This window comes from Cervus canadensis, chromosome 26, assembly GCF_019320065.1.
Source record: "Cervus canadensis isolate Bull #8, Minnesota chromosome 26, ASM1932006v1, whole genome shotgun sequence".
Classification (NCBI taxonomy): Eukaryota; Metazoa; Chordata; class Mammalia; order Artiodactyla; family Cervidae; genus Cervus; species Cervus canadensis.
Window position 1 is genome coordinate 3023279 of NC_057411.1, and position 27335 is coordinate 3050613.

General features: G+C 44.0%; 1 protein-coding gene across 5 annotated transcripts in view; it reads left to right on the forward strand.

Moving 5' to 3' along the window:
* The window catches only part of PDGFRA (platelet derived growth factor receptor alpha), a 48758-nt gene extending 22476 nt beyond the window's left edge, over nucleotides 1-26282 (forward strand). For all 5 annotated transcript variants that reach the window (XM_043447582.1, XM_043447583.1, XM_043447585.1 and 2 more), the window contains exons 8-23: nucleotides 518-633; nucleotides 1573-1699; nucleotides 2937-3130; nucleotides 3839-3933; nucleotides 4144-4276; nucleotides 6435-6539; nucleotides 6921-7031; nucleotides 7292-7445; nucleotides 8463-8629; nucleotides 11458-11573; nucleotides 11902-12024; nucleotides 12949-13060; nucleotides 14704-14803; nucleotides 14914-15019; nucleotides 16279-16520; nucleotides 22827-26282. In XM_043447582.1, coding sequence (XP_043303517.1) covers nucleotides 518-633; nucleotides 1573-1699; nucleotides 2937-3130; nucleotides 3839-3933; nucleotides 4144-4276; nucleotides 6435-6539; nucleotides 6921-7031; nucleotides 7292-7445; nucleotides 8463-8629; nucleotides 11458-11573; nucleotides 11902-12024; nucleotides 12949-13060; nucleotides 14704-14803; nucleotides 14914-15019; nucleotides 16279-16520; nucleotides 22827-22974 — 2149 coding nt within the window. In that variant the 3' untranslated portion in view covers nucleotides 22975-26282. The remainder of the gene's footprint in view (nucleotides 1-517; nucleotides 634-1572; nucleotides 1700-2936; nucleotides 3131-3838; nucleotides 3934-4143; nucleotides 4277-6434; nucleotides 6540-6920; nucleotides 7032-7291; nucleotides 7446-8462; nucleotides 8630-11457; nucleotides 11574-11901; nucleotides 12025-12948; nucleotides 13061-14703; nucleotides 14804-14913; nucleotides 15020-16278; nucleotides 16521-22826) is intronic.
* The last annotated feature ends 1053 nt before the right edge of the window (nucleotides 26283-27335 follow it).

The window sequence follows — 27335 nt, forward strand, 5'->3', positions numbered from 1 at the left end:
TAAGCAAATACAAGCAAGCAGGAGTTTTATACCCCAGTGACCTCTCCATGTCAATCCAGAGACAGTGTCTCTATTGTTTCTTCCAAGGATGTTCCAGTATTTGGCTGAATCACTCATATGATGGATGTTAAGGGGAATCAAGTCTTTATTTTTATTTTGTATTGGAGTATACTTGCTTAACAGTGTTGGCAAGTATTTTTTTCTTAAACATAAAAATCCAGGATTAAAATAAAAGGAAAGATGGTAAGATTTGTTTTTTCCCATCTAGAAGTCAGGCCTTAGCAGAACTGACAGCTCTTGTAGCCACATAAGCCATTGCTCATCTCTGGTCTTCTGTTTAAGAATGAAATGTCTATAGCTCAGACCTTCAGTGCATAGATAATATAAGGAAAATCCCAGGAAAGAGATCATATGGACAAGATGTTTTTTAACAACATTTGAATTGAATATGGTAATTGCTTAACGACTGGAATTTATTGGGCTACTCCTTGCTGAAACACAGTCCTTTTCTTTTAAGTTATCGAAGCAAATTAAAGCTGATCCGAGCAAAGGAAGAAGACAGTGGCCATTATACTATTGTAGTTCAAAATGAAGATGATGTGAAGAGCTATACTTTTGAACTCTTGACTCAAGGTATGTAAGAGCCAGTTAATGATAACTCTGGCTCGGTGGGTGGGTGACGGAGAGTCTCCCGAGAAGAGCCTGGCCTTGTCCCCACAGGTCTTGGAAGGAAAAGCAACCCTTTCAGGGGAGAAGCAGGGGCTTTGGGTGGCAGGTGTAGCTCTGTTGGACTTATGAATTCACATAATTCTGGGAGGTTCCAGGCTAGCTTGAATTGTCTGACTTGGAATTCTAGGCTCCAATTGCTTCCTTAACCACCTATTTCTCAATTAGGTACTTCCAGTTCTGGAAAGAGCGAAATGATATGCTTTGGTCCAGATGACGATAAGTTGTTTCAGAGTGTGTTGGCTTTTTGTGCCTAGCGTTCCTTATAGACCTCTATAGAAGCCCCTCCCAGAACGGAGTGCCCAAGTCTGTTTATAAGCCAGTTTAGCACCTATTCACTGAGCACCTACCGTGGGCCATGTACTGTCTAGGTAGGCTCGTTTGACCCTCATAGTCAATCTGTGATACACGTATTAGCATATTTCTAACTTATTTGATCACCGGTTACAAACAAGAATCTAAAATGTAATAATATTGCACTTCGGTAAATGCTCCTTTAGATCCTACCGTTTAGATTAATCTGTAAGCTGATTCCCAAGCTATAACATAACTCTAAGAGCCTCTTTGTCTTTCAAGTCAAATAAACATGGGGCTTTTGCTTTCTTTATACCAGATTTAAAGCACCACAGGGCACAGATGCCTTAAGCATGCTCTTAACCGATTAGATCTGTGCAAACCTGGAGTGTTATTATGCACATGACTGGTCTCAGCTCCCTGCTGGGTGGTTGGTTGATTTATAGGTTCAAACGTTATGTGGGCAAGTTTTGAACTCATATTCCACTTGGTAGTTCCCCAAAGTTCTGGTGTGCCAACCATCCAGTTCTGATTTCTTTTCACCTCCTGCAGTTCCATCCTCCATACTGGACTTGGTTGACGATCACCATGGCTCTAACGGGGGCCAGACTGTGAGATGCACGGCCGAAGGGACCCCTCTTCCTGATATCGAGTGGATGGTTTGCAAGGATATTAAGAAGTATGGAACACATTCCTTTCTCTTTTGTGGTCAGGCTGTTTCTTCCTTGGCACAAAGAACCTCAAATGCATTTTATTTCTTTGGCTGGCTCTGTTTTTGGCATTTGTGATTCTTATTTGGCCTAGGTCAAACTACAAGATAGCGTTCCAAACATGGACCATGCGTGTGCGCGCACATGCGTGTTTGCATGTGTAGGTGTGTGCATGTGCTTTTGTGTTCATGAGTAGCTGTATGAAGAAGGTCTACAGCCTTCAACGGATTCTCAAAGGGTCTCTAATCTGAAAAGAGCACGAATTTAAAGACCCGCTCTAAGAGGATCTTTCCTACCATGTTTTGGTAGGCCCATGTTTTCATCTCACATTTGTCTTTGGTGAACTTTATTTGGTGGCTAGACTGGCGTGTCAACATGCATGATGATACTGCCCAGGGGGCTTCTCTCTACCTGCTGGGTGGTGGGAGGTAACTTGCCAGTCCCTCCACCCTTCGTTCCTCGACCTTCTCTATTGGGCACCTGAGCAGTGTGCTTACACTCCTTCCCGGGGTGCCCGCTGTGCTCCGAAGCCTCTGAGCTTCTCTTGGAGGCTGAGATTCCTCCCCCTGGCACCCGAGGCCAACAGGCACTGGACTTGGATCTAGACTGGGGCTGGATTCTAGGTCCAATCCTAGTTATGCCTGAGGGGGTCCCCACAGTGAGGGGTGGAGAAAAGGGAGGGCACCAGGCCTTTTTTGGAGGGGTGGGATGTTGGGATACTTAAACATTCTTGAAGTCCAGTTTGCTCAGGGGTTCAAGGCTGTGACAGGTAGTTCTGTTGTATTGAACTTGTTTATCTCTGCCTTGCCTTCATAAACAGTTAACTTAAAATTTTTTTTATTTATTTGGCTGTGCTGAGTCATGTGCATGCGGCATGCAGGATCTTTAGATGCCAGCTCTCAGTTGGGGAATGTGGGATCTAGTTCCCTAACCAGGGATCAAACCCAGGCCTCCTGCATTGGGAGCTCAGAGTCTTAGCCACTGGACCCGCAGGGAAGTCCCAACAGTTAACTTTTAATTACCCACATGTAGGTTATTCTCTCTCGGAGAACAAGTTTTAAGGTTAATCTGCATCTAAAACACCAATCTGTAGCCTTGCAAATGCAGACAGGGTCAGCGCTGCTTGCCATCTTAAATGATTCTCAGCACTCCACCCCCAGGGCTCCCCACAATGGGCTCCTTATCTATGCCTTTTACTCTCTCCAGATGTAACAATGAAACTTCATGGACAGTTTTGGCCAACAACATTTCAAACATCATCACAGAGGTTCACCCCCGAGACAGGAGCACGGTGGAAGGCCAGGTGACGTTCGCCAAAGTGGAGGAGACCATTGCAGTCCGGTGCCTGGCCAGGAACCTCCTCGGGCTGGAAAGCCGAGAACTGAAGCTGGTGGCTCCCAGTGAGTAGCTCGTGGGCCGGGACAACTAAGCCTTCAGCTGATCCCTTCCTCCCTTCGGTGGAACTTTGAATCCCAGATGGGATCCTATAGGACTGAAGGTCCAGATGCCCTTAAAGGGCTTTCCCTGGGCATCTATGTGGGACCCTTTTCTTTTGTTTCAGATCTCAAACTGCATCTTTCTGAGGCCCCTTGGTATTTTGTTTGTCTATAAGTATATAGCTACCTAGTCTCTTTGGTCTGGCGTGGTGTTGGAGGATGGGGAAGGAGGATCTTCTGCCTTGTTGCTCCTTGTGACAGTTGAGACAGGTTGACTTCTTAAAAAACAAAAAAAAATTAGTGGAGCCCAAAGCAATATAAGTATACAGCAACCTTTCAAAATACACTGCACTTAAGTTTCTGAACTAATGACATCGCTCAGCCTCATTTATCAGTCTTTATATTCCAGTTCACATTCCGGAGCACCTTTGGAGAAAGAATTGTGTTCCCAACCGAATTTTGTCCCTTGCCCGTCCAGGGGAAGAGTTGGAGTAATGTCATGCATGTAGATAATTGAGAGATGATCTTGTCCATTCCCCAAATGAGCCAGGCAGCCCTTAAGCTTCTCCACCAGTAGAGAGAGATTTCCAATCCCAGAAATGGCCACCCCGCCTTCCTGCCCTCCTGCGAATCTGTGCAAATTCTCCACCGTGCCCCTCTCTTGTCCTCTAGCTCTGCGCTCTGAACTCACTGTAGCGGCTGCAGTCCTGGTGCTGTTGGTGATTGTGATCATCTCACTCATTGTCCTGGTCGTCATTTGGAAACAGGTAGATGTTTTTTAAAGAACTAGAAATCATTACTGATAAGAACAAGAAGAGCAACCTAGCTCAGTGCTTGGCACAGAGAAGGAGCTCAGTAACGAGATGATGAGTGAATGTTGTTGAATCCTTCCGTGTCAGTCACTTTGCTGCCGTGGTTAAGCTTTGGTATCTTCGGACATTGGTAATTCACCAGTTACCTGTCCTTGTCATTTATAGAAACCAAGGTATGAAATCCGTTGGAGGGTCATTGAATCAATCAGCCCCGATGGACATGAGTACATTTATGTGGACCCGATGCAGCTGCCTTATGACTCGAGATGGGAGTTTCCAAGAGATGGACTCGTGCTTGGTAAGCTCCGGCCCTGCTGGGTGATCGCCCAGGACTCCTTTTGCTTTGTCCACTGCTTTACTCTTCACAGGCCTGTGGAGGAACAAAGGATCTGAACTTGTGCTTAGTAAGAGTGAGGTGTTAGAAATTGGCTTTTTTGGAAATATTTTTCTGCCTTTGAAAATGAGCCAATTGGATCACTGCGATGGTTTTGTTTTTTTTTTTTAAAACCTCCTTCCATAGCAAATTACAGGTTAAGAAAATTTTACAAAGGAAGAAGTGACTATAGGGAGACACCCATCAGAGTGGCTTTGTTTTGGAAATGATACCCATTGGAAATGAGATGAACTTCTGTGATGAAAAAGGAACAGATGAAAAATGAATGAGGACAGTCCAAAAATATGTTTTGACCCAGTACCTTCTGAGGATGTAGTAGATTCTTCTTTAAAAATAGAATGTAAAAATATAAGTTTTTGCATTTTAAAGCAAAACATGAAAAACTTCTCAAATATTTCAGTCTTGGGTTGAGACCAAGTACAGGAAACTTTAGTCAAGAGATTTTTTTTTTTAAATTACATTCTAAATGAATGAAAACAGGACAAAGACAATGAAGGTGAGAGCTAGAGGTTGTGTCATCATGAATATTCTAACAGTATGTCCTTTGGAGGACGCCGAAGGCATTTTTAAATTATCTACTTGTCTCATTCCAGAAAGCAGCCAAATTAGGTCTTCCTAGAAAGTTACTTAAACTGAGATCAAACAAGACATGCTAGTGTTTCTCATTCAAATACCTATGTCTGAGAACTAAGCTTGCTTTATTATATTTTCTCCCTTGTTTTACAAAAGGTGAGGAGCTTAGGGAAGTTAAAAAGTAATAAAATACGGAGAAAAAGGGGCAACATTTGTCGCTAAGAGGTGTTGCTGTGTCTCTCTGCTCCTGTGTGTTGCCGAGCTGCTGGGGAAGTGGTGCCTTTGCAGGAATAAGTCCCAGCCGGGCAGACGTGTAGTCAGCGGCGCTGTGGGCTCTCTGTACCCGTTAGGTACCCCTGGTTTGAGGAAATGTCTGTTCTAGACTGCAGACTCTTTAAGAGTGGGCACGACACGAGAAGGAAGACAGGGAGTTTGGGATGGACATGTGCACAATGATTTTTAAAATGGATAACCAGCGAGGACCTACTCCACAGCACAGGGAACTCTGCTCAATGTTACGTGGCTGCCTGGGTGGGAGGGGAGTTTGGGGGAAAACGGATACCTGTGTAGGTATGCCTGAGTCCCTTCTCTGTTCTTCTAAAACTTTCACAACATTATTAATTGGCTATACCCCAATACAAAATAAAAAGGTAAAAAAAAAAAAATTGTGGGCACGAGAGCCTCCATTTCCCTCTGTATCTCCCACCACATGGCAAAGTGTTTTGCTTCTGGGCATGTTTAGCCTTCTCTCTTCTTGGTCTTCCTAATAGACAGACAGCAAGAGGGCCAGCCTGAAGTTTGCTTCATCACTGTCGGAATCAGTAATGTCCTGAATAGGGAAGTATTTCCAGTGGAGAAGCTTCCCTGGTGGGGAATGTGGGACACCTGCCTGCAATGTGGGACACCCGGGTTCAATCCCTGGGTCGGGAAGATCCCCTGGAGAAGGAAATGGCAAGCCACTCCAGTACCCTTGCCTGGAAAATCCCATGGATGGAGGAGCCTGGTAGGCTACAGTCCATGAGGCCGCAAAGGGTCAGACAAGACTGAGCAACTTCACTTTCACGTTCACTTTCACTTCCAGTGGAGAAAGGCTTTTTGACGCAAAAGGTGCCCCTGTTTGCGTGGGGCAAACAGGGTGGGGAGCCCGGAGGTTTGGGCCAGAGCCACAGAGAGCACGTGCCGTAGAGCCTAGGCTTTGGCTCAGCTCTCCAGCCGGTAGGCGAGTGCTCACACCAGGGAGGGCTGCCGCTCCTTTCTTCCCGTCTGTTTTTCCTTTTCTTTGCAAATGTTATGTGACAAAAGCAATTACACTAATTTCCTTCCCTGTGGGCTCAATTCTGGTTTTGACATGATGACTTGGAGGAGTTATTATGCTTTCTCCATATGGGAAAAACACCACCCAGCTGCGCACCCATGATCGCTGGCTGTGGTAAATGAATCGGAGGAGATGCCTGATTCTGTGTGTGTTGATGGTTCTGGTTGCCCACAGGTCGGATCCTGGGGTCTGGTGCATTTGGGAAAGTGGTTGAAGGAACTGCCTATGGATTAAGTCGGTCTCAACCTGTCATGAAAGTAGCAGTGAAGATGCTAAAACGTAAGTGCCCCTTTTCTGGAGACTTCTTGAACATGGAGATATTAAACTCAAAAATCACACAGCCAGTAAATGTCAAATTTAGGACTAGATCTTAGTTCTTTCAACTCTAGGTTTTTTGTGTATTTAGACTCTTGTCAGTGAGGTTTATTTAGAGCATTCTTGTCACTTATATGTTGGAAAAATCAAGAGTTATTTTTAGTAGCTTCTTTTTACCCTGCAGACTTGGGATAAGTTATTGGTGTGTACTGAGTTACTAGCCATTTCCCTTTGAGACTGTTGGTAAATAAAATGATACCTAGTTGTAGGGCTAGCCATGCTTTTGGCTTTTTCTGGGAAATAAATAATTCAGTTGAACTGATGTATGATTTATTTCTTCAACAGCCACAGCCAGATCCAGTGAAAAACAAGCTCTCATGTCTGAACTGAAGATTATGACCCACCTGGGGCCGCATTTAAACATCGTGAACTTGCTGGGCGCCTGCACCAAGTCAGGTAGGCTTGCTCACCTGAGAGTGAGGGTTTTCCTAGCACACCTACCATTGCGAAGACTGTCCAGGCTTTTTAATCCCCGACGATGTACCTCCAGACATGCCAGCAAATGTCGGTCTGTTGAATGGGGTCGTGGACTGAGTTCCGCTGAGGGAAGCCCCCTGTTCCTGAGCAGTGTCTTTTACCACTGTAGATACAGTAAGTTCATGGCTTCTCTGTTCTTCATGTTCATGCTCATCTCCAACTGGTTTTGGACCCCACAGGCCCCATTTACATCATCACTGAGTACTGCTTCTATGGGGATTTGGTCAACTATTTACATAAGAATAGGGACAGCTTCCTGAACCACCATCCAGAGAAGCCAAAGAAAGAGCTGGACATTTTTGGATTGAACCCGGCTGACGAAAACACAAGAAGGTAGGTGCAGAGACAGACGCTGCTGTGAATCACTGTCTTATGCATGCGTGCGTGCTCAATCGCTTCAGTCATGTCCGACTCTTATGGACCCCATGGACTGTAGTCCACTTGGCTCCTCTGTCCATGGGATTTTCCAGGCAAAGATACTGGAGTGGGTTGCCATTTCCTCCTCCAGGGAGGTAATGTCTTATGAGCCTCACCAGTGGAGACAACCCTTGTCCTGATGGAGATCACGTCTACAGATTCAGGGCCAGGAGGTAGCAAGACTTAAAGTCAACTACCCTGCTTCATCACCCCATGACATGTTGCTGAGAGATACCCCATGTGTGTAGGCATTTTAGACAGGATATCATGTTGGGGAAAGCTTTGCTGATAGGTTTGAATGAGAGGAAGAGTCGAAATCATCCTGGGAGCCAGTTGCTGTTTATGTGTGGTCCACTTCAGACTTCCAGATGTATCTCTGGCCAGGGAAGCCTCAGTGCTCATATCTTGTGAGAAACTATCTGAGGATTTACAAGTTTGAGACACTGGTCCTTGCTGAACCCAGGTATATCAGTCAGGCCAATGAAGTGATGATTGCCACTGTAGATATCTAAAGTGACTGAAAAGATCGCTGTAGATATGACGTTCTGCAAGATCAGAATGTATGTGAATTCACTTCATATTAAATTACTCGATGGACACCAAATTGGTGTTAAATTTACTGAGTAGAAGAAATCGTCTGTCCAAGCCACTTGGTCACGTGGTGAAGCTTTGTGGCCTGTGAACTGAAAAACAGAATAAAGACAGAGTTGAGCTGAGTGGTCTGTGTGTGTGTGTGAGATCCGCGATTAATGCTCATCTGCCCGACTAGACCACCCACGTGAAGGATGCAGGTGACTGTGCTTTTGTTTCCCCTGCTGCCCCTGTGCCCACCACTGCCTCACACATGGTGGGTACCTGGTCCTCATCTGCTGAGTGCTGGATGATCACTCCAGAGGGACACCCTGGCTAAGGTTTCTTTTTCTGTTTTTACAGTTACGTTATCTTATCTTTTGAAAACAATGGTGACTATATGGACATGAAGCAAGCTGACACCACACAGTATGTCCCCATGCTGGAAAGGAAAGAGGTTTCTAAATACTCAGACATCCAGAGAGCGCTGTATGATCGCCCAGCCTCGTATAAGAAGAAATCCATGTTAGGTAAAGATGTCTTTGCTTGTGCTTGGGGTGCTGAGGTCTTCCAGTGGTTTAATATGATACGTAGATGACTCAGAAGGCCTGGTAGGCAGGACTGTCAGGCCACACGGTCCCTAACTGCAGATGTGCACACCTGGGTTTGTGACATGTTGTTGCAGGTCTGGCCTGTAATTTTTTTTTTTTTAACTAGAACTCATACTAGTTAAACTCTTTTTATTTATTTATTTATCTGTGTTTGGCTGTGCTGGGTCTTCATTGCTGTGTGTGGGCTTTCTCTAGTTACGGTGACCGAGGGCGCCTCTGTTGCGGTGGGCAGGTTTCTCGTTGTGGCGGCCTCTCCTGTTACAGAGTACAGTCTCTTGATGTACGGGGGTCTGTAGTTGGGGCACATGGGCTTAGGTGCTCCACGGTGTGTGGAATTTTCCAGACCTATGTTCTTTGCATTGGCAGGCAGATTCTTAATCACTGTAACACCAGGGAAGCCCTGGCTTGTGAACTGAAAAAAGGAAAAAGAATAAAGACAGAACTAACATAATGAATTTTTCAGATTTTAAGTGTAGTCATTTTATTAATTTTATTTTGTCTGACTTTATTGAGATATTAAGATATGATTGACGTACAAGGCTGTGTACATTTAAGGTGTACAGTGTAATGATTCGACTTACAAACATCGTGAATGATTACCACAGTAAATTTAGTGAACATCCATTTTCTCACATAGATACAAAATAAAAGAAAAAGAAAATTTTTTTCCCTTGTAATGAGAACTTTTAGGATTTTGCCTCTTAAATTTCATATGTAAAATGTAGCAGTATTAATTATATTAATAATGTTGTACATTGCATCCCTGAATTGTACATTTTAAAACATAACCATTTTAAAGAATTATTTATTCTGACATAATAGTATTCATTTTTGGTTTAACATGCCTTTTTTGTTTAAAATGAAGGTATGGTGGTAGTTATTTTTTCTCAGTGCCCTTACTTGGTAACATTAAAATCTGGAAATCTTTTATTGATTCCTAATATTATTTTTAAAAATTCAATTATATAAATCTCTATGTCTGTGTTTGATAGCCCTAGCTGTTAGCTTTGCTAATGCCCAATTTGTGATAGAAAATGAAAAGTGGACAATTTGAGGTTATATTATCTGACAAGGGTGTTGGGTGTTTCTACTGAATGTTGTTTGAAGGAAGATCCATTTGTTTTCAAAGCAGATGAGCATGTGGCAGGGTTGATTGATTTATAAACTCCAGGGAGCCTAGCTGATGCTCATACCATATGGACCACCCCACATCTGGTAGGGGGGTGGCCCCTGCAGGGTTCTAGTATAATCACAGGCTTGGATCTGGGAGGAGGCTTCGGGAGAGATCTGACCATGCTTTGTTGCATAATTTTATATTACTGGGTCTGAGACCTCCCCTAGGTCCTGCCTAAAAGGTGTTGTGCTGCCATGGAAATTGTTTTGAAAATCACTGATGTCCTCTGGATGCTTTCAGGGTTCTTGAATGAAAGGTACAATCATCGAAAAAAAAAAAAAGAATGTGCTTGTTTTGCAAAGCGTAGTACATAATAATATTTTCCACCGCTGCAGCTCCAAGTTCCATTCCCCTCTCAGTGCCAACTGGGTAAACTTCCAAGCCTTTTAAAAGGTTGGCCAACGAGACTTGTCGGAACCAACACTTCCGCTCCCCTCCTGTATTGTTAAAAATAGTTTACATTGCTTCCCAGGCCGGACCTGGCTCCAGATGTCAGGAGAACCTGATTCATGCTTAGCCCGGGCCCGGTTGGCAGGCAGACCATTGCTTTCTGGCTGGAAAAATGTGAATGGCTGCAGCTACTCTGTACTTTCCTGAGCTTTTTCAAAAAGTGCTGAGAGCTGCTGGCCTAGATTGCCTCCTTCCTCGAAAACCCTGGGACCCTTCCAGGCGGGACCAACTGGGGAAAGTAGGCAAGTTACAGAGAAAGGAACTACATGCAAAGTCTTTGGCACTGAGCTTTAAGATTGCTACTCCAGCCTGATTGGTGGCTAATTCCATTCATAAAGTAAGCCAAGTGCTATGAAGGTGGCTTTAAAAAGAAAAAAAAAGCAATTCCTAGAAGCTGCTTTTTCTTAGAGGCTTCATGTACATTCATCATAGAAGATGCGTGGGTGTGGGTGTGAGTGGGTGTGTGGCTTAAAGTGGCTTAGGTGATTTGCTAAAGGAAAATTTGGGAGCAGAACAACAAAAATATGTGTGAGAACCTGTTAGTCTAGTCATTATGGAGACATATATTTAAACCAAGTGTATGTATTTACAGATATATTTCTTTTTATTTATTTGTTTTTGAAATTAAAAAAATTATTTATCTCTGGCTGCACTGGCTTTCTCAAGCTGGGGCGAGTGGGGGCTCCTCTTCTTCGTGGTGCTCGGGCTTCTCATTGCGGTAGCTTCTGTCTTGTTGTGGAGCATGGGCTGTAGGGCACGTGGGCTTCAGTAGCTGTGGATCTAGGGCTCTAGAGCAAGAACGCAGTAGTTGTGGCACACAGGCTTAGTTGTCCCACGGCACGTGGAACCTTTCTGGACCAGAGATGGAACCTGTGTCTCCTGCATTGGCAGGTGGATTCTTTACCACTGAGCCACCAGGGAAGTCCGTATTTCTTTTTAAAGAGGACATTTCTGCAGTTTACACTCACCTGTGAGGTCTTGACACTATGAGAACATGATCGTAGGTACGTTCCCTAGACAAGCCTCTGCAGCCTGGTGAGTGGCCCAGCCTTGTGAGAGTGTCAAGGTGGCTGACGTTTCATGCTGTCCACTAGCGCCAACACACTTAATTCTTTTCCTGCAGACTCAGAAGTCAAAAACCTCCTTTCAGATGATAACTCAGAAGGCCTGACTTTGTTGGATTTGTTGAGCTTTACCTACCAAGTTGCCCGAGGAATGGAGTTTTTGGCTTCAAAAAATGTAAGTGTGTTCAGACAACAGAGACCTCCTTAGACCCAGGCCTTGCTCTGAGTGAGGTGAGCATGGAAGAAGAGTTGTGGAGGAGCCAGTTGCCACGTGGCTTCTCAGGAGCCCTTCCTGGAAGGTGAGCGGGCCCTCCAGCAGGATCAGGTGTCTGCTTTTCTCCAGAGCTTTCTCCCTCCTGGGAGGCACTGGGTTGAAAGCCTGGGCGAGGGGAGCTCCGTGGGCCAGGACAGTCTTCCTGGGGCACCGCGGAGGTGCCCGTGCAGTGGGTGTGCTATCACCGGCCGGTGGATTGACCCCCATCCCGTCTCCCCTGTCTGCGCAGTGTGTCCACCGGGACCTGGCGGCTCGCAACGTCCTCCTGGCGCAAGGGAAAATCGTGAAGATCTGTGACTTTGGCCTGGCCAGAGACATCATGCATGATTCGAACTACGTGTCCAAAGGCAGTGTACGTGCCCCTGCCTCGTTTGGCATGCTTGCCCTCCCTTACTTGAATCTCTGAAAGCAGATGTTGCTTCTCGCCATTCACAGCCCGGACTTTTAACATGGAGTCCATGACATTCATGAATGGGCTCCAGGGGTCAGTAGGCAAACCACAAGCTCTACAGACTGCCTGGGTGTGAGCGCCGGCTCACCACCTACTAGTGTAGGGACTTGGGACAAGTGACTTGGCCATTCTGTACCTTGGTTTCCCTGACTGTATCGGGGAAATGTTATCAGTACCTATCTTCTGAGTTGCCATGGGGCATTAGATCAGTGGATTTGTGTAAAGTGCTGAGGACAGTGCCTGGCACTTACAAAGCAGCCAAGTGTTAGCTATTAATATGTAAATTGTGCATTCATTTCCAAGGAGCACACCCTTGGAGAGTATCAAATTTTCAGATGGTGTCTGTGACCCTGAAATATTAAAGCCATTTGAGTTAATACATCTTAGAGGCACAATATCCTTAAAGATACTCATTCTGTTCTACATTTGAACCTTCTTCCCATTGTTTCTTACAGTTCAAAACTGTAATTGGCTCTCAGTTCACTGGATCTGTTCTTAATTTTGTTCCTATGAACACCTGAAAATAGGGGACAGGTCCATTTAAGGCTCATACCTTTGGGATAAAAATTCAGGATTAAAAATCTTTGGATGTTACTCCTTGGGAGGGCATAAGAGACAAAAGTGAGCACCCATCATTCATAAGATATGTATATAGAGCACCCAGGAGGTGCCAGGTACTCTTCTAGTGCTGGGAGTACAGACGCTCATGCAGAGTAAAGTTCCTGGTGCGAGTTATTATTAGCTCCAAGAGAAGCCCTTTCTATTTTTGCTGCTATAGGCTATTGCTGTACATGCTGGGTTTAATGTCCTTCCCCTTCCCCGCAGACCTTTCTCCCCGTGAAGTGGATGGCTCCTGAGAGCATCTTTGACAACCTCTACACCACGCTGAGTGACGTCTGGTCCTATGGCATCCTGCTCTGGGAGATCTTTTCCCTTGGTATGGGCCTAAAGCTCCGCTTGTTTGGGTTGTTCTGGAATAACACTGGAAGGGAGACGGCTGTGTTTTTCAAGCTTGGGGATGTAAATAATGTTAAGATACCTGGTGTTAGTCAAGTGGAATGTAGCTGATTAACACGTTGTGCACTTGTGATGGCTAGTGTGTGTCCAAGCGGTCTGAGAAGGGATCTTGGGGGGCTGAGCCCTTGCCCCTGGCCTTTGCCTCCCTCTTTCCTTTGGGCACATCAGAGGAACTTTCTCCTACTGGAGATGCACCTGATGACATCCACTCACCAGCTGCTGCTTCACCTTGGACTTTGGGTTAAGTGGGTTCACCAGGGGAGAGTCCCATCCCCTGACTCCATCACTTCTGGTGATGGATGTGCAGTGAAAAGTAGTCCAGTGAGGGAAGGGGATGGGGACACGCTTTCTGGTCGTCATCCTGGAGGGGAGAAACCTCCCAGTCAGTCAGTCAGTCAGCACCAGGCACTGAGCAACACAAGTGTCCCATGCAACCAGTTACGGGCCTTATAAGGGGATGGCTGATGGCCCTGACCGTGGACAGGTCAGCTGGGGAGATAACACTTACACATTTAGTCATAATCTATGTGGTCCTGATTTCAAGTTGAAATAGAAGCCTAGGGAGAAGAGAAAGGAATCCTCGAGTGGTTTTAGACGGAGATTAAGCTTGACCTGGTACAGTGTGAAATGTTTCATGAACCCACGATTGTCCTGATGTGATAATAAAGGACTTTTTCTGCTTGTTGCCTCTTTCTATTTTGGTTCATCCCTCCGTGGATGTAGATCCACACTGTGGATCATCCCAGTGTGTAGCTTAACTGAGAGTCTCATATTCTGTTAAAAGCCGAGAATTAGCTAGACATTCCAAGATTTCTGCCTTAATTATTTGAACGTTTCTGATGAAAATGACTTTTTTGGCCTCAGTGATTCAGAATTTCTCTGGATTTTCTATTTTTCTTTGTATTCATAGATCCATTACTCAGAACCATTGAAGAACACTTCTGTGCTTTTTCTAGATATGTAGAATTTTTGCTAGGGTTTCTGGATTTGATCAACCTAGAAGTCTTGGTTAAATTTTTTTTTAATGATTTATAGGTTACATTTAATTTAGAAATAGGATTATAAAGGAAATGCATAAACAATAACTTAAACAGTTGTTAAATGAATCCATGAATACATGAATGCATGTCTCTAATCACAGCAAAGAAGAAAGTAGGCATTCTCTTCCAGTTCCTGCTAACTTTTAAAAACATTTTGCATAGAATTACTTTGAGTAATAGCAGTTCATTTTGGCTCCACTAGATAGACCTGAATTGCTTACAACATTTCCTTAAAGTAGCTCAAGCTTGTGGTTTGTTTGGGAGGGTGGACTACTAAGTGGTGTGATGCAAGCAAGCTTTGGTGTGTCCCTCTATGTTTGTTTGGACTTTCCCTTTGGTTAAATTTAAGATTTGGGCAGGGGCTGTGAAATCAAGCAGATGGTAACACTTAATTTCCTTGAAAGAACCGATACTTCAAAGTGGGGATCCCCAAATATTTTCTAAAGGTGCTGTATCACCCCAGGTGTTTCAACAGTGTACCACACACTTGTCAACCCTGGTTGTTTTCTTCTTGGCCTCTCAGGTGGTACACCCTACCCTGGCATGATGGTGGATTCTACATTCTACAATAAGATCAAGAGTGGATACCGGATGGCCAAGCCTGACCATGCCACCAGTGAAGTGTGAGCCTCTCCCCATCCTGTGGGCCTGTGTTCATGCCTGATGGGTCTGCGGGGGTGGGGGTGCCCTGGTCATCTTCTCCGTGCCCACTCTGACTCCTGTGCTTCTCCAGGTACGAGATCATGGTGAAGTGCTGGAACAGTGAGCCGGAGAAGAGACCCTCCTTTTACCACCTGAGTGAAATTGTGGAGAATCTGCTGCCTGGACAATATAAAAAGGTTTGTCTGGGCCTCTTAAGATGGGTGGGTGGCAAGGGATGGTCAAGGGCAGGAGACAACAGCTGGTTATGTGAGCGAGCAGTACTGTTCAACACTATTCATGGAACATTTTCAAAGGAGGAAAAAGATTGTGTGATCCAGTGGCTGGGGCTTCAGGCAGTGCTCCCCAGGCCCTTGGTAGCAGTGATGAATGAAAACCCTCCCCTTCCTGCATGGCTCCCATTCATCCCAAGTGTGCAACACCTGTAAGCACTTTATTCTCCAGATGTTTGAGTATCTGAAGCTACTGTGAAGTTAGAAGTCTCAGGGCATCCACAGCCATTAAATCGCTGATTTGAATGCACTTAAATCCATGCAAAATTGGCTTTTGCCAGCTGACTGGAAGGAACAACCTCAGCTGTTATCTGTGGTTCCAGCTGGTTTTTTGTGGAATAGGAAGCATTGTTCAAAGGAACAAATGTAATTTCATGGAACCAAGCAGGATATGGTAATGAATGAAGCAACTTTCTGCTGAGATGCTGAGAAGGAAACTTAGGCATAATTTCTTAGATTCAGATTAGTTGCCATGTAGACTTTCCATACTTACTGCTTCTCTTCCTTCTTCTCAAGGAAGAGCAGTGTTAGCTGAACTGGAAGTTAAATACTTTTGTTTATTGATTATTTCACTGCCTATTACAATTGCCATAAGTGAGGCAGCTGGAAGGCAGAAGGAGGGAAGGAGATTAACCATAGGAAAGTCAAAGACACTCTGGTTGATGAAGATGTATTGATGGGAACAGACTGGAGCTCTTGTTTATGGAGCCTTTTTAGATCAATGGTCCCTAAGTTTTTAATTAGATTTCTCCAATGTATAGGGATCAAGAAAGTTTCAGGTATGGTGCTCCCAGGGGAAGCCCTAGTCACCTCTTATGGGAACCCATCAAAGCCCCAGAGAGACTATCTGATGGGAACCAAGCAGGGTCGATGCTAATTCCAGAGAAGGGAGTGTGTATGGGGACACAGTATAGCTACTGACTTGCAGAATAGGTTCTTGGTATCTCAAGACCTACCAGCAGGAGATCTCTGCCAATGGTGGCCCTTTCTTCTTGTTCCACATCTCTGGGGACAGTTGACATCTGATTCTCCTCCAGGGGTCCAAACCCCACATCTGTGAGGTTGTTTGGAAACACAGTTAAACAATAGTAAGTTCTGAGCGTCTGCATTCTTTTTTGCAGTTTGTCAATAACCCTTGAGTAACTGTGTGAAATCAATGTTTGCAGAGTTATGAAAAGATCCACCTGGACTTTCTGAAGAGCGACCATCCCGCTGTGGCGCGCATGCGCGTGGACTCCGACAACGCCTACATCGGCGTCACCTACAAAAATGAGGACGATAAGCTGAAGGACTGGGAGGGTGGCCTCGACGAGCAGAGGCTGAGTGCAGACAGCGGCTACATCATCCCTCTGCCCGACATCGACCCTGCTCCTGAGGAGGAAGACCTGGGCAAGCGGAACAGACACAGGTACGGGCTTCCGGCGCCAGCTTCGCCGACGCCAGCTTCCGCCGACGCCTGACGGGAGGCGCCATTGCCCGCGTGAGGCGCCCAGTGGTCTGGTCAGGCCATTCAGGGGAGGCCGTGGCAGAACCCCAAGGGCTCGGTCTAGTTTTGAAAATGCTTCCCAGATGATTCTTGAAAGAATTTTTTTCTTTTAAATTTACTCAAGTGTAGTTGACTTGCAATATTTATTAGTGTCAGGTGTACGACATAGTGACTCAGTATTTTTATAGATTATGTACTATATGAAGTTATTATAAATACTGACTATATTCCTGTGCTGTACATTGTATCTCTGTGACTTACTTGTTATATTACCGGTAGTTTGTACCTCCTAGTCCTAGTCACTTACTTTGCCCCTCCGTCCACCCCTCTCCCCTCTGGTAACCTCTAGTTTGTTCTCTGTATCTGTGAGTCTGTTTGTTCTGTTTTTTAGATCCTGTATACAAGTGAAAATATATGGTATTTGTCTGATTTATTTCACTAAGCAAAATACCTTCCAAGTCCATTTGTTTTGCTGCATATGGCAAGATTTCACTCTTAGGGCTAAGTCATGTTTCATTGTGTTTATATATATGTACTGTATCCTCTTTATCCATTCATCCGTTGATGGGCATTTAGCTTACTTTCATATCATGACTATTGTAAACAATGCTGTTATGAACATTGAGGTGCATGTCTTTTTGAATTAGTGTTTTCATTTTCTTTGGATAAATACCCAGAAGTGGAATTGCTGGACTGTCTGGTAGTTTTGGGGGGCTTCCCTGGTGGCGCTAGTGGTAAAGAATCCACCTGCCAATGCAGGAGATGTAAGAGACATGAGTTCCATCCCTGGGTCAGGAAGATCCCCTGGAGGAGGGCATGGCAACCCATCCAGTATTCTTACCTGGAGAATCCCATGGACAGAGGAGCCTGGTGGGCTACATTCCATAGTCTGGAGTGACTTAGCACACACATGATAGTTCTATTTTTAATTTTTTGAGGAACCTCCATAATGTTTTCCATAGTGGCTGCATTAATTTACATTCCCACCAACAATGTACTAGGGTTCTCTTTTTCCCATATCCGTGCCACAGTTATTATTTTCTGTCTTTTTGATGATAGCCATTCTGACAGGCATGAGGTGAGGGCTCGTGGTTTTGATGTGCATTTCTCTGGTGATTAGTGATGTGGACCATCTTTTCATGTGCTTGTTGGCCATCTGTATGCCTTTGAAAAGATGCCTGTTCAGGTCCTGTGTCTATTTTTTAATCGTACTGTTTTTTTGATGTTGAGTTGTATGAGTTCTTTATTTATTTTGGTTATTAATCCCTCATCAGACATATTTTTTGCAAATATCTTCTTTCATTCAGTAGATTGCCTTTTTATTTATTGATGGTTTCCTTTGCTATGCAAAAGGTTTTTAGTTTGATCAAGTCCCATTTTTTAATTTTTGTTTTTGTTGCTCTTGGCTGAGGAGACAGGTCCAAAAACATATTGTTAAGACCAATGTCTGCCTATATTTGCCCCCTTAAACTGGTGGAGGTGTAGGACAGGGAGGAACATGCTTCCCTGATGGAGAACCATTGACCTAAATCCTCAGGTAATTTGATCAAACTGACACAGCAGTTGTGGTTATTTAAGTAATATAAGCCTCTCTTGCTGGTTTTTTGATTAGTCACTGGAGCTGAGGAACAAGTTGAGAGACTGGTTGTACTGGGCTATCTGTTGCTATGTCAGTGGTTCTTAATCCTGGTTGCACACTGGGACCACCTCGGGGGATTTGAAAACTACTGCTACACAGGCCTCGCCTGGACCAACATATTGTAATCTCAGTGAGGCCTAAGTACTCTCTGGCTGATTTGTGTTTTTGTCCTGTCTAACTTTGTATTCTGGAAGATTTCTAACATGCATGATTCAAATAAAATCGTGGACTGTCAGGTGCCCATTACTCAACTTTAACGTTTTTGAACTCATGACAGTCTGCTTGTACAACTTGCATAGCCGTATCTACTCCATCACTTCCCTCTAGATTGTTTTAAAGCAGATCCTAGACATCATATCATTCCATCTATAATATTTCAGCATGTGTCTCAAAAAAATAAGGGCTCTGTTTTTTAAAATAACTATAGCTATTAGAAACAGCTCCAGTACCATTATTTCACCCCCCAAATTGGCAGTAAATAGTGAAGAGCTTCAGATATTCAGTCTGTGTTCAAATACCCTTGATTCTCTCACAGATATTGTTTTACATTTGGTTTGTCCTATTCAAGACCCAAATAAAAGTCACACAACACATTGTCATTGGTTGATAGAGCTATATACATTCGTCCTGCCTCTTTTTGCCCCCTTGAATATTATTTGTGTAAAAACCAGAGCATTAGTCTGTAGAGTTCCTACTCCCACGTTCAGAATTTTTCTGCTTGCTTTACTGTTGTGTGTTTTATCATATGCTTCTGTCTCCTATATTTGTTGTAAATTTGTGGTAGTCTAGAGGCTTGATCTGACTCAGTCAATTTTTGCCAAGTGTTCTGCAAAGGTGATGCTGTGTACGGGAGGTGCATAGTATATGGTTCTCTCTTTTTGTGACAATAGCAGCCGTTGGTGATTGTACCCAGACCTATTAATTCATTACCAAAGTGATACTAATGCACAGCCAGGACCAGAACTGTTGGTGCACATGGTCCAGATGGAGGGGCCATGCTCTAATTCCTTTCTCTCTTTCCTTAACCTTTGGACAGAGGCAGGAGAAGTGGTGATAGTGGCCCTTGGATCAAGGTCCAAGTAGCTTATGAGATTCTCTCTTTCTCTCTATTCCCTTCTTCATTCAGGATATTTCTGTCTCTTTCACATTCAGTTGACTGCACATAAATATTTAGGCAGAAGCACATAGCATTATTATTTTGGAAGCTTATAATTGTGATTTCTTAGCCAATTTAGATGTAAGATATAGACAACCTTGTTTATTTGTATGCTCCAGGTAATTTTTAAAGTATAAAGTTGTTTTTGTTTTTGACACATGAGATTTGGAGATGGGGGAAAAGTGGCCTGTTGGACTTATCTTTCTATTTATCCTCTGCTTAGAACAATTTTTAAATGTGTTTGTATTCCTTTAGCAAGCAGTGCTTCTCCAAGTTTTGGGTAGTTTTTGTACAATTTCATGGGGATAGAAAGGAGGGTCTTGGAACACTTTACCCCAGATCTGTCATCTATTTAGTTACACTGAGTTTGAGGGATCTGAATAGTTCAACTATAAAAAAGGGTTCTGCTTCTAAATAAAGTTAGAAAATTGCATTGGGATAAATAACATTAGAAAGATGCCAGGAACTGTCCTGGGGGGATGCACAAAGCTGGACTTAAGAATTAAGCACCTATTCCATAGAGAGAACAATTCTGGTTGGTCGGTAGCTGGAACTTCTGTAAGGGTGATACCTTTGGTCTTCTTTGAATCACACAATGTCCCAAATGATTGCACTAGGTCAGTGAGACCAGTCCTGACAGGTGGGCTGAGATGGTGAATGTCTTAGCTTAGGCTGCCATAGCACAGTACCACAGATTAAGGGGCTTGAACAACAGGAATTTATTTCTCCCACTCTTGGAGGCTAGAATTTCAAAGTCAAAGTGTTGGCAGGTTTGGTTTCTCCTAAAGTCTCTCTCGTCGGCTTGCACATAGCCACCTTATCACTGTCTTCACACTGGCTTTTCCTGTATGTGCGTCTCTGGTGTCTCTTCCTCTTTTTAAGAGTCCCATCCTTATGACTTCATTTAACTTTAAGTATCTCCATAAAGGCTTTGTCTCCACATATGGTCACATTTGAGGGTTGGGACTTCAACATAGGAATTTGGCAGGATACAATTCAACCAATAAAAGCTGGGATGCTCTCTGTGTAGGCAGGCAGGAGTGAGGATGGTGGTCTTGTGGAGGTCCTTCCCCAGGCACAGGAGGCTTGGCCTTTGATGGCGAGTGAGCCTGAGGAAGACAGGGCCTTGCTTCAGAGGACTTGGGGGTGCTAGGTCAGAGCCTATCAGGAGCCAGGCCCTACCAGGGTGGATACTGTGACTCAGGAATCAGAAATAAACGCAGTCATCAGCCTCAGGACCACCCGGAAGCCCAATGAGCAGCAAGGATGATGTGATGCTCAGTCTCAGTAGAAGCTAGCTTCTTCTGTGCCCACACTTGCCGCTGGCTGAGGTCTCAGGAACTGGGTCTGGCTTCCTGGGGAGAGAGGCTGCCAAGACTGGATAGTTATTAAGACCAGCCAAGTGGACTGGGGTTCACAGTGAGGTTCTAGAACCAAGGTGGAAGTGGGGGTGGGAAGGATGAAGTACAGACTAGGAACTGAGCAAAAGCTCATCTTGAGGAAGGGCCCACGTGGGGGTTTGTGCAGGGGAACCTCAGTCCAGTAGCGCCATCGGCTCTAAGAACTCTCTGGGCCCAGGGGCCTGGGGGTGGAGGGCAGCAGACTGTTTCCTGGAGGCTCCTGTTGGCCAGCCTTAATTCTCTGCCTGGAAACTGATGTGGAAAGGAGGGGAGAGAGAGTGAGGGTCCAGCCTGGCCTGTCGGGCAGGAAACAGTGGAAAGGGTCGCGAGCCCCTGCTGGGTGTGTGTGGGAGACTCCATCCTGTGGTCTGGCTGCCCAGCCAGCGGTAGGGCTTTTGTATCATGTGTGGGGTGCGGTGCTATATAGCCCCACCATGAGGCAGGGAAGCCCCAGTCCTGCCTGTCAGCAGATGAAGATCTGCTGGAGCTAAGTGAACTGAGCTAACTTGCTCAGTTGTTTTTGACTTTTTGTGACCGCATGGACTGCAGCCTGCCAGGTTCCTCTGTTCATGGGATTTTCCAGGCAAGAATACTGGAGTGAGTTGCCATTCCCTTCTCTAGGGGATCTTCCTGACCCAGGGATCGAACCCAGGTCTCCTGCATTGCAGGCAGATTCGTTACCTCCTGAGCCACCAGGAAAGCCCACTTGAAGCTAAAAGAGATACATCAAAATTTAGCAATACAAGGCAGGACACCGATAAGATAGTAAGAGTTCAGAGAACAAGGCGCCAGGTGACACCAACAGTCTGGAGGCCCTTAAGAATATTTTCTAAAAGTGTTTGTGAAAAATTTTAAACATCCAGAAAAATTGAAAGATTACATCTACCACTTAGATTTAGCTATTGTTAACATTTTATCACACATACATATATATGATATGTATACATACACGTGGGCTTCCTCAGTGGCTCAGTGGTAAAGAATCCACCTGCAATGCAGGAGACACAAGAAATGTGGGATCAATTTGTTTTTAAATATTTATTTATTTTTTTATGCTGTGCTGAGTCTTCACTGCTGTGCACAGGCTTTCTCCAGTTGCAGGGAGCGGGGGCCACTCCCTAGTTGCGGTGCATAGACTTCTCACTGCAGTGGCCTCTCCTTGTGGCGGAGCACAGGCTCTAGGGTGCTCAGGCTTTGCTAGTTGGGGCACATGGGCTCAGCTGCCCCACGGCATATGGGATCCTCCTGGACCAGGGATCGGACCAGTGTCTCCTGCCTCACAGGGCAGGTTCTCAACCACTGGACCACCAGGGAAGTCCCCGGGTTCAGTTCTTGAGTCGGGGAGATCTCCTGGAGAAGGAAAGGGCAGTCTGCTCCAGTGTTCTTGCCTGGGAGATCCCATGGACAGAGGAGCCTGGTGGGCTGCAGTCCATGGGGTTGCGTGTGTGTGTGTGCATTAAGTCACTAGGTCGTGTCTGACTCATGCTTTCGGATTCTAAAACTCCCCTCCCAGATGCTCCTCTAGTAAGTAAAGAGCCTTCACCTGGACTTCCAGGACTCAAGGGGATTGGATGTATGAGGTGGGCATTCCTGGGTCATGGGGTGAGATCCTGAGATCACAGTTTGGACATTCAGGAGGTTGCAGGCCTAGTAAGTGACTGACTCGGCTGAACTTTGCCCCTGATTTCATCCCTCTGCTTTTTCTTCCCCAGGCCTTTTGATCAGGCACTGCTTATTTTCTCTTCCACTGGAGTTGAGTAGGGAGAGTAGAAATGGTCACAGCTTGTTAGCAACTCTGGAAGATGTGGCAGAAGAGAAGGGATGTTGAAGTGTGGAGATGACCATGTGGCCCACTGCAGTGGTGGGGGCTGCTTCTGGCTTGGTGGAAGAATCATGCCTGGCTGAGCAGCCTAGATTTGAAAGCCAAAGGATGTCACAGGAAGACCTCCTTTGCCTTTGGGAGGCCACCTTGAAAACACCACCATATTCTAGTTGGTCTGGTCGTGATTTTTCCTGTTCTCTCCCTCTTCCAGCTCACAGACCTCTGAAGAGAGTGCCATTGAGACAGGTTCCAGCAGTTCTACCTTCATCAAGAGAGAGGACGAGACCATCGAGGACATCGACATGATGGATGACATTGGCATAGACTCCTCGGATCTGGTGGAGGACAGCTTCCTGTAACTGGCAGATTCGGGGAGAGGGCAGGACTTCCACTCCTGGACCCACCTTGGATCCTTTTAAGAAAACCACTTTATTGCAATGCAAAGTTTGAGAGTAGGACTTGGATGGTGTGTAAAGAGAAGTTCCCAGCCAATGGCCTCTGGGAGCCTTCTAAAGATGAATGATTGGGATATTTTGAAATGAACTTTTTCGGCATTGCCTCTGGCAATGTTTCAGTAGCATCTCATTGGCGTGTGAAGTTTGGAGGTAGATAGATGGACAAGGAAATCATGGGCCATGGAAGATGGACTTTGTGTTTCAAGGGCATTGGTGAGATTCCAACGGACACAACTTTTACTGCAACAAAACTCCAGCATTGTAATTATGTAAATAACTCTAACCAAGGATGTGTTTTGATTTGTATTAACTTCTCTGGACTTCTGGAGAGACCACTCAGTCCATCCATGTACTTCCTGCTTGAAATCTGGTATCAGCTGCTGTTGAACTTTGTTATGAAGTACATGCAAAACCACTTTTGAACCTTAAAAGGTACTGGTACTATAGCATTTTGCTCCTTATTTTTTTTTTTTTTTTAGTGTTGAGGAGATAAAGGATAATTAACCAACTTTGTTTATTAGATTTGGGTCATTTATAAGCCCAACAACTCATATTGTAATCTACGTTTATAATAATACTACTGTTATCAGTAATTCTAAATGTGTAATATGTAACACGTTTTCCCTACAGAAAAAGCACAATTTAAAAAAAATCCTTACTAAATAGGTGACATGTCTTGAAAGTTTTTGACATTCTAGCAAATAACATGTTTCTCTATAAAATATGGTTATAGCTTTAGTGGATGAAATTTAGTTGAACATAGAAAACAAAGTAAAAGTAGTGTCTTCCAGAAAGTCAGAGTTTTTAACTGTACTGAGTAGGTTCCCTAATCCATTGTACTAAAATCAGTTAACTGCCCTTTAAAGTAATGAGATTTGAAATAAATAAACAAAACCCCTAGATCCTAAAGGTCCTCAATATTAAGACAGGAGTCTGTGCCTAACATGACTTCTCATGTTACTGCCCAGTGGAACAGGTATTTATCAGCAAAAAGACTGGATTTGCAGAGGTTTGTTCATGCCTTGCGTTAACTCTGGTGCATCTCAACACATGTATATATTTTTAATTTTGTGAACCCTGAGAAATTCAGAAGGGTGCCCTGAACTGGAGCTCCCTTCCTTTGTCTCTTACCCTCAGGAAAAACAGTTTGAAAGTCTGAGAACAAAGGCATTGTTCAGTGAAGGTGCTGTGTGCCTTAGCCCGGACCCTTGGTCACCATATGTAACTGGCAACCAGAATGACCAGGTTCTACATCCCCATCCCAGAGATTCTGAATGATCAGTTGTAGGGGAGCAGAGACCTGTGTTTTTATAAACTTCCTGGCCATTCTGATCAGCCAGATTTGGGGAACACTGGCACAGATGACAGGAAGTTGCCATGGGAAGAGATAATTTGAAATCAGGAACTGGACTAGAGACCAGCCATGCAAGAAGCCTACTATTTAGATCTTTGGCTTTGGGTCAGTGACGTTTAATGCCATGTATCTAGTAATTGCTACCCTTAATTTTACTTTCCAATCCTTGCTGATACTGAGCAGGCCAAATCTTGGTTTGGCAGATCTTCCCCCTGCTTAGGGGGAACTGAGCTCTCTCCCCACCAACTTCCCCTCAAAAGGCATGTACGAAAATGATGCAGTTCAGTGTACCAAGTCTCTGTATGATCAAGTCAATATTTTGGTGAAAAAAAATTTTTTTTTTTTTTAAATCTTTTTTTAAGTTTTTATTGATATTTCAGGGTTAGATGGGAAGACAAACTGTCACATCCATCCAAACTGTCAAACTGGTCGTGGTGGGTTCATCGGCATTCTTAGCGATACCGCTTAATTGCTGACACCCTATGAATGAAACATGGGCTGTCCTTACTGCAATCACTGTGTGCTCCTGGCAGGCGATGCTTTGGGAGATGTAGAAGCAATAACAAGGTACTTGACTACCTACTGGTGTAATCTCAATGCAAGCCCCACCTTTTTCATGGTAAGTGTGAAGACTGAGCCAGATTGGCCGATTAAAAAAGAAAACCTGATGAGGTTCTGTAGAGCCACTTAGACTTGAAATACATTTGTGTTTCTAGAATCACAGCTCAAGCACTCTGCTGATCACTCCCTTTCCCTCTTCCTCATGCAGCCTCCTTTTATTGGTGCTTTGCATTTTGATGTCCTTTGAATCTTGCATGATATCATGGGGCTGGATGAAAATTCTCAGACCAGCAGGTTCTAGTCCTAATGAATGCTCTCACCTTAGTTTTTATATGGCAGCATTTTTTTTTTTTTTTCCTTAAGAAATGTTTTCAGTGTATCACAGATTTGTTTCCTTTTTGGCCTCCTGCAAAGACCCCAGATGAAAATTTGTCAATCCTTCCTGCTTTCTATTTTCATGAAGACAATCAAAGTTGGCCTGAGAAACACAATTTGTGATTTTTTAAAAAAATGATTGATGATGTCCTTAAAATGTGGTCTGCCAATCTGTACAAAATGGTCCTATTTTTGTGAAGAGGGACGTGAGATAAAGTGATGTTATACATCAATATGTATATATGTATTTCTATATAGACTTGGAGAATACTGCCAAAACATTTATGACAAGCTGTATCACTGCCTTTGTTTATATTTTTTTAACTGTGATATTCCCCACAGGCACATTAACTGTTGCACTTTTGAATGTCCAAAATTTATATTTTAGAAATTAAATAAAGAGAAAAATACCTAAACGTTCCCAAAACAGTGGTGTGGTGAATGTTCAAGAACTAACTCGGTAGGAAGGGTCTACCAATACAATTGTATTACAAATGCCCCTGTTCATTGTTTTTGTTTTAAAGCATGTAAATGAAGATCTTTATATTTCAATAAATGAGATATATATAATTTAAAGTTATGCTAAGGTTTTAGCATTTCTGTCTTTAGTTTACCAGTATAAATGAAAGCAATCCTGTTTAATTTACTTTCTCAGTGACATCCCAGTAGGACTCTGTATTATGGTTTTAGTGAAATTAGTGGAAAATTGTGGATTTAAACATTATTTGAGTTAGCTCAGACCCAGCGTTTAACTTAAAGTTGACTGGCACTTGGCTCATCTTTGATCTTGTCTTTTGTTTGTTACAGTAGCATTTTGTGCTTTTTTGCCTGTACGTGGGATATAGGACTGCATTGACTCTGGACACCATTCAAACATTGTAGATGTGCAGAAAATAAAAGATTAAAGTCTTTTTTGACCATATCTACTTCCCTGTCCCTTCCCCATTTCTCAGAGGCAGAATTATATTTTTGTGTGTCTTCTTTTATCCTTTCGGTTTCCTTTTTGTGCATCTGCTTGTATACATACACATGTACCCATCTGCTTTATATTTTACCTCAATGGGATTGTACTTTGCATAATGCTTTGTAATGTGCTTTATTCTTTTTCTTTCTTCTTTTTTTTTAAAAATACATTTCATTTTTTAAAACAGCATTTTAAAATTCACAGCAAAATTGAGCAGGAGTACAGATTTCCTTCATACCCCCTCCCCCTACACATGCTTAACTTAGCTTCCCCCATCGTTAGCTTTGTGGTAATGGCACCTTTGTTACAATTGATGTACCTACACTGACACATCTTTGTCACAGGAGTCCGTGGTGTTTTTAAATTTTTTTAATATTTATTTATTTTGGCTACAGTGGATCTTAGCTGTGGCGTGTGAACTTCTTAGTTGCAATGTATGGGATCTAGTTCCCTGACCAGGTATCAAACCTGGGCCCCCTGCACTGGGAGCTCAGAGTCTTACCCACTGGACCACCGGGGAAGTCCCAGTGTTTTTTCTTTAAGTGCCATCTTTTAGAGAGCTCTGTCAGAAGTATATATAGATAGGCCTCCCTCATTCTTTATCAACTGCATAGTATCCCATGGCGTACATGTACCATAATTTATGCAATCATTTTCTGTAGATAGATTTATAGTTTCTAATTCTTTGCTATTGAAATGACTTCACAGACATCCTTGCACATACATCCTTGTGGGCATATAATAGTGTTTCGTAGATTGCTAAAAACAAATGGCTATGCTAAAGAGTGCAGAAATAAATTGATGTTGAGCCCAAGCCTTCAGAAATGATTGTCACAGTAAATTCTTGAACGTCTGCGTGTGAATCACCTGCTTTACTGATTACCTGCAGTTTGCTCGGGTTTCCTCTGCCTCACATGGCTCGCTGTGATGTGATACGTGTGGGAAGATGTGGGCTTTGTATTCTGAAGCACATGGAAACAAAAGACTCTAGGGATTAAAAAAAGGTACAAC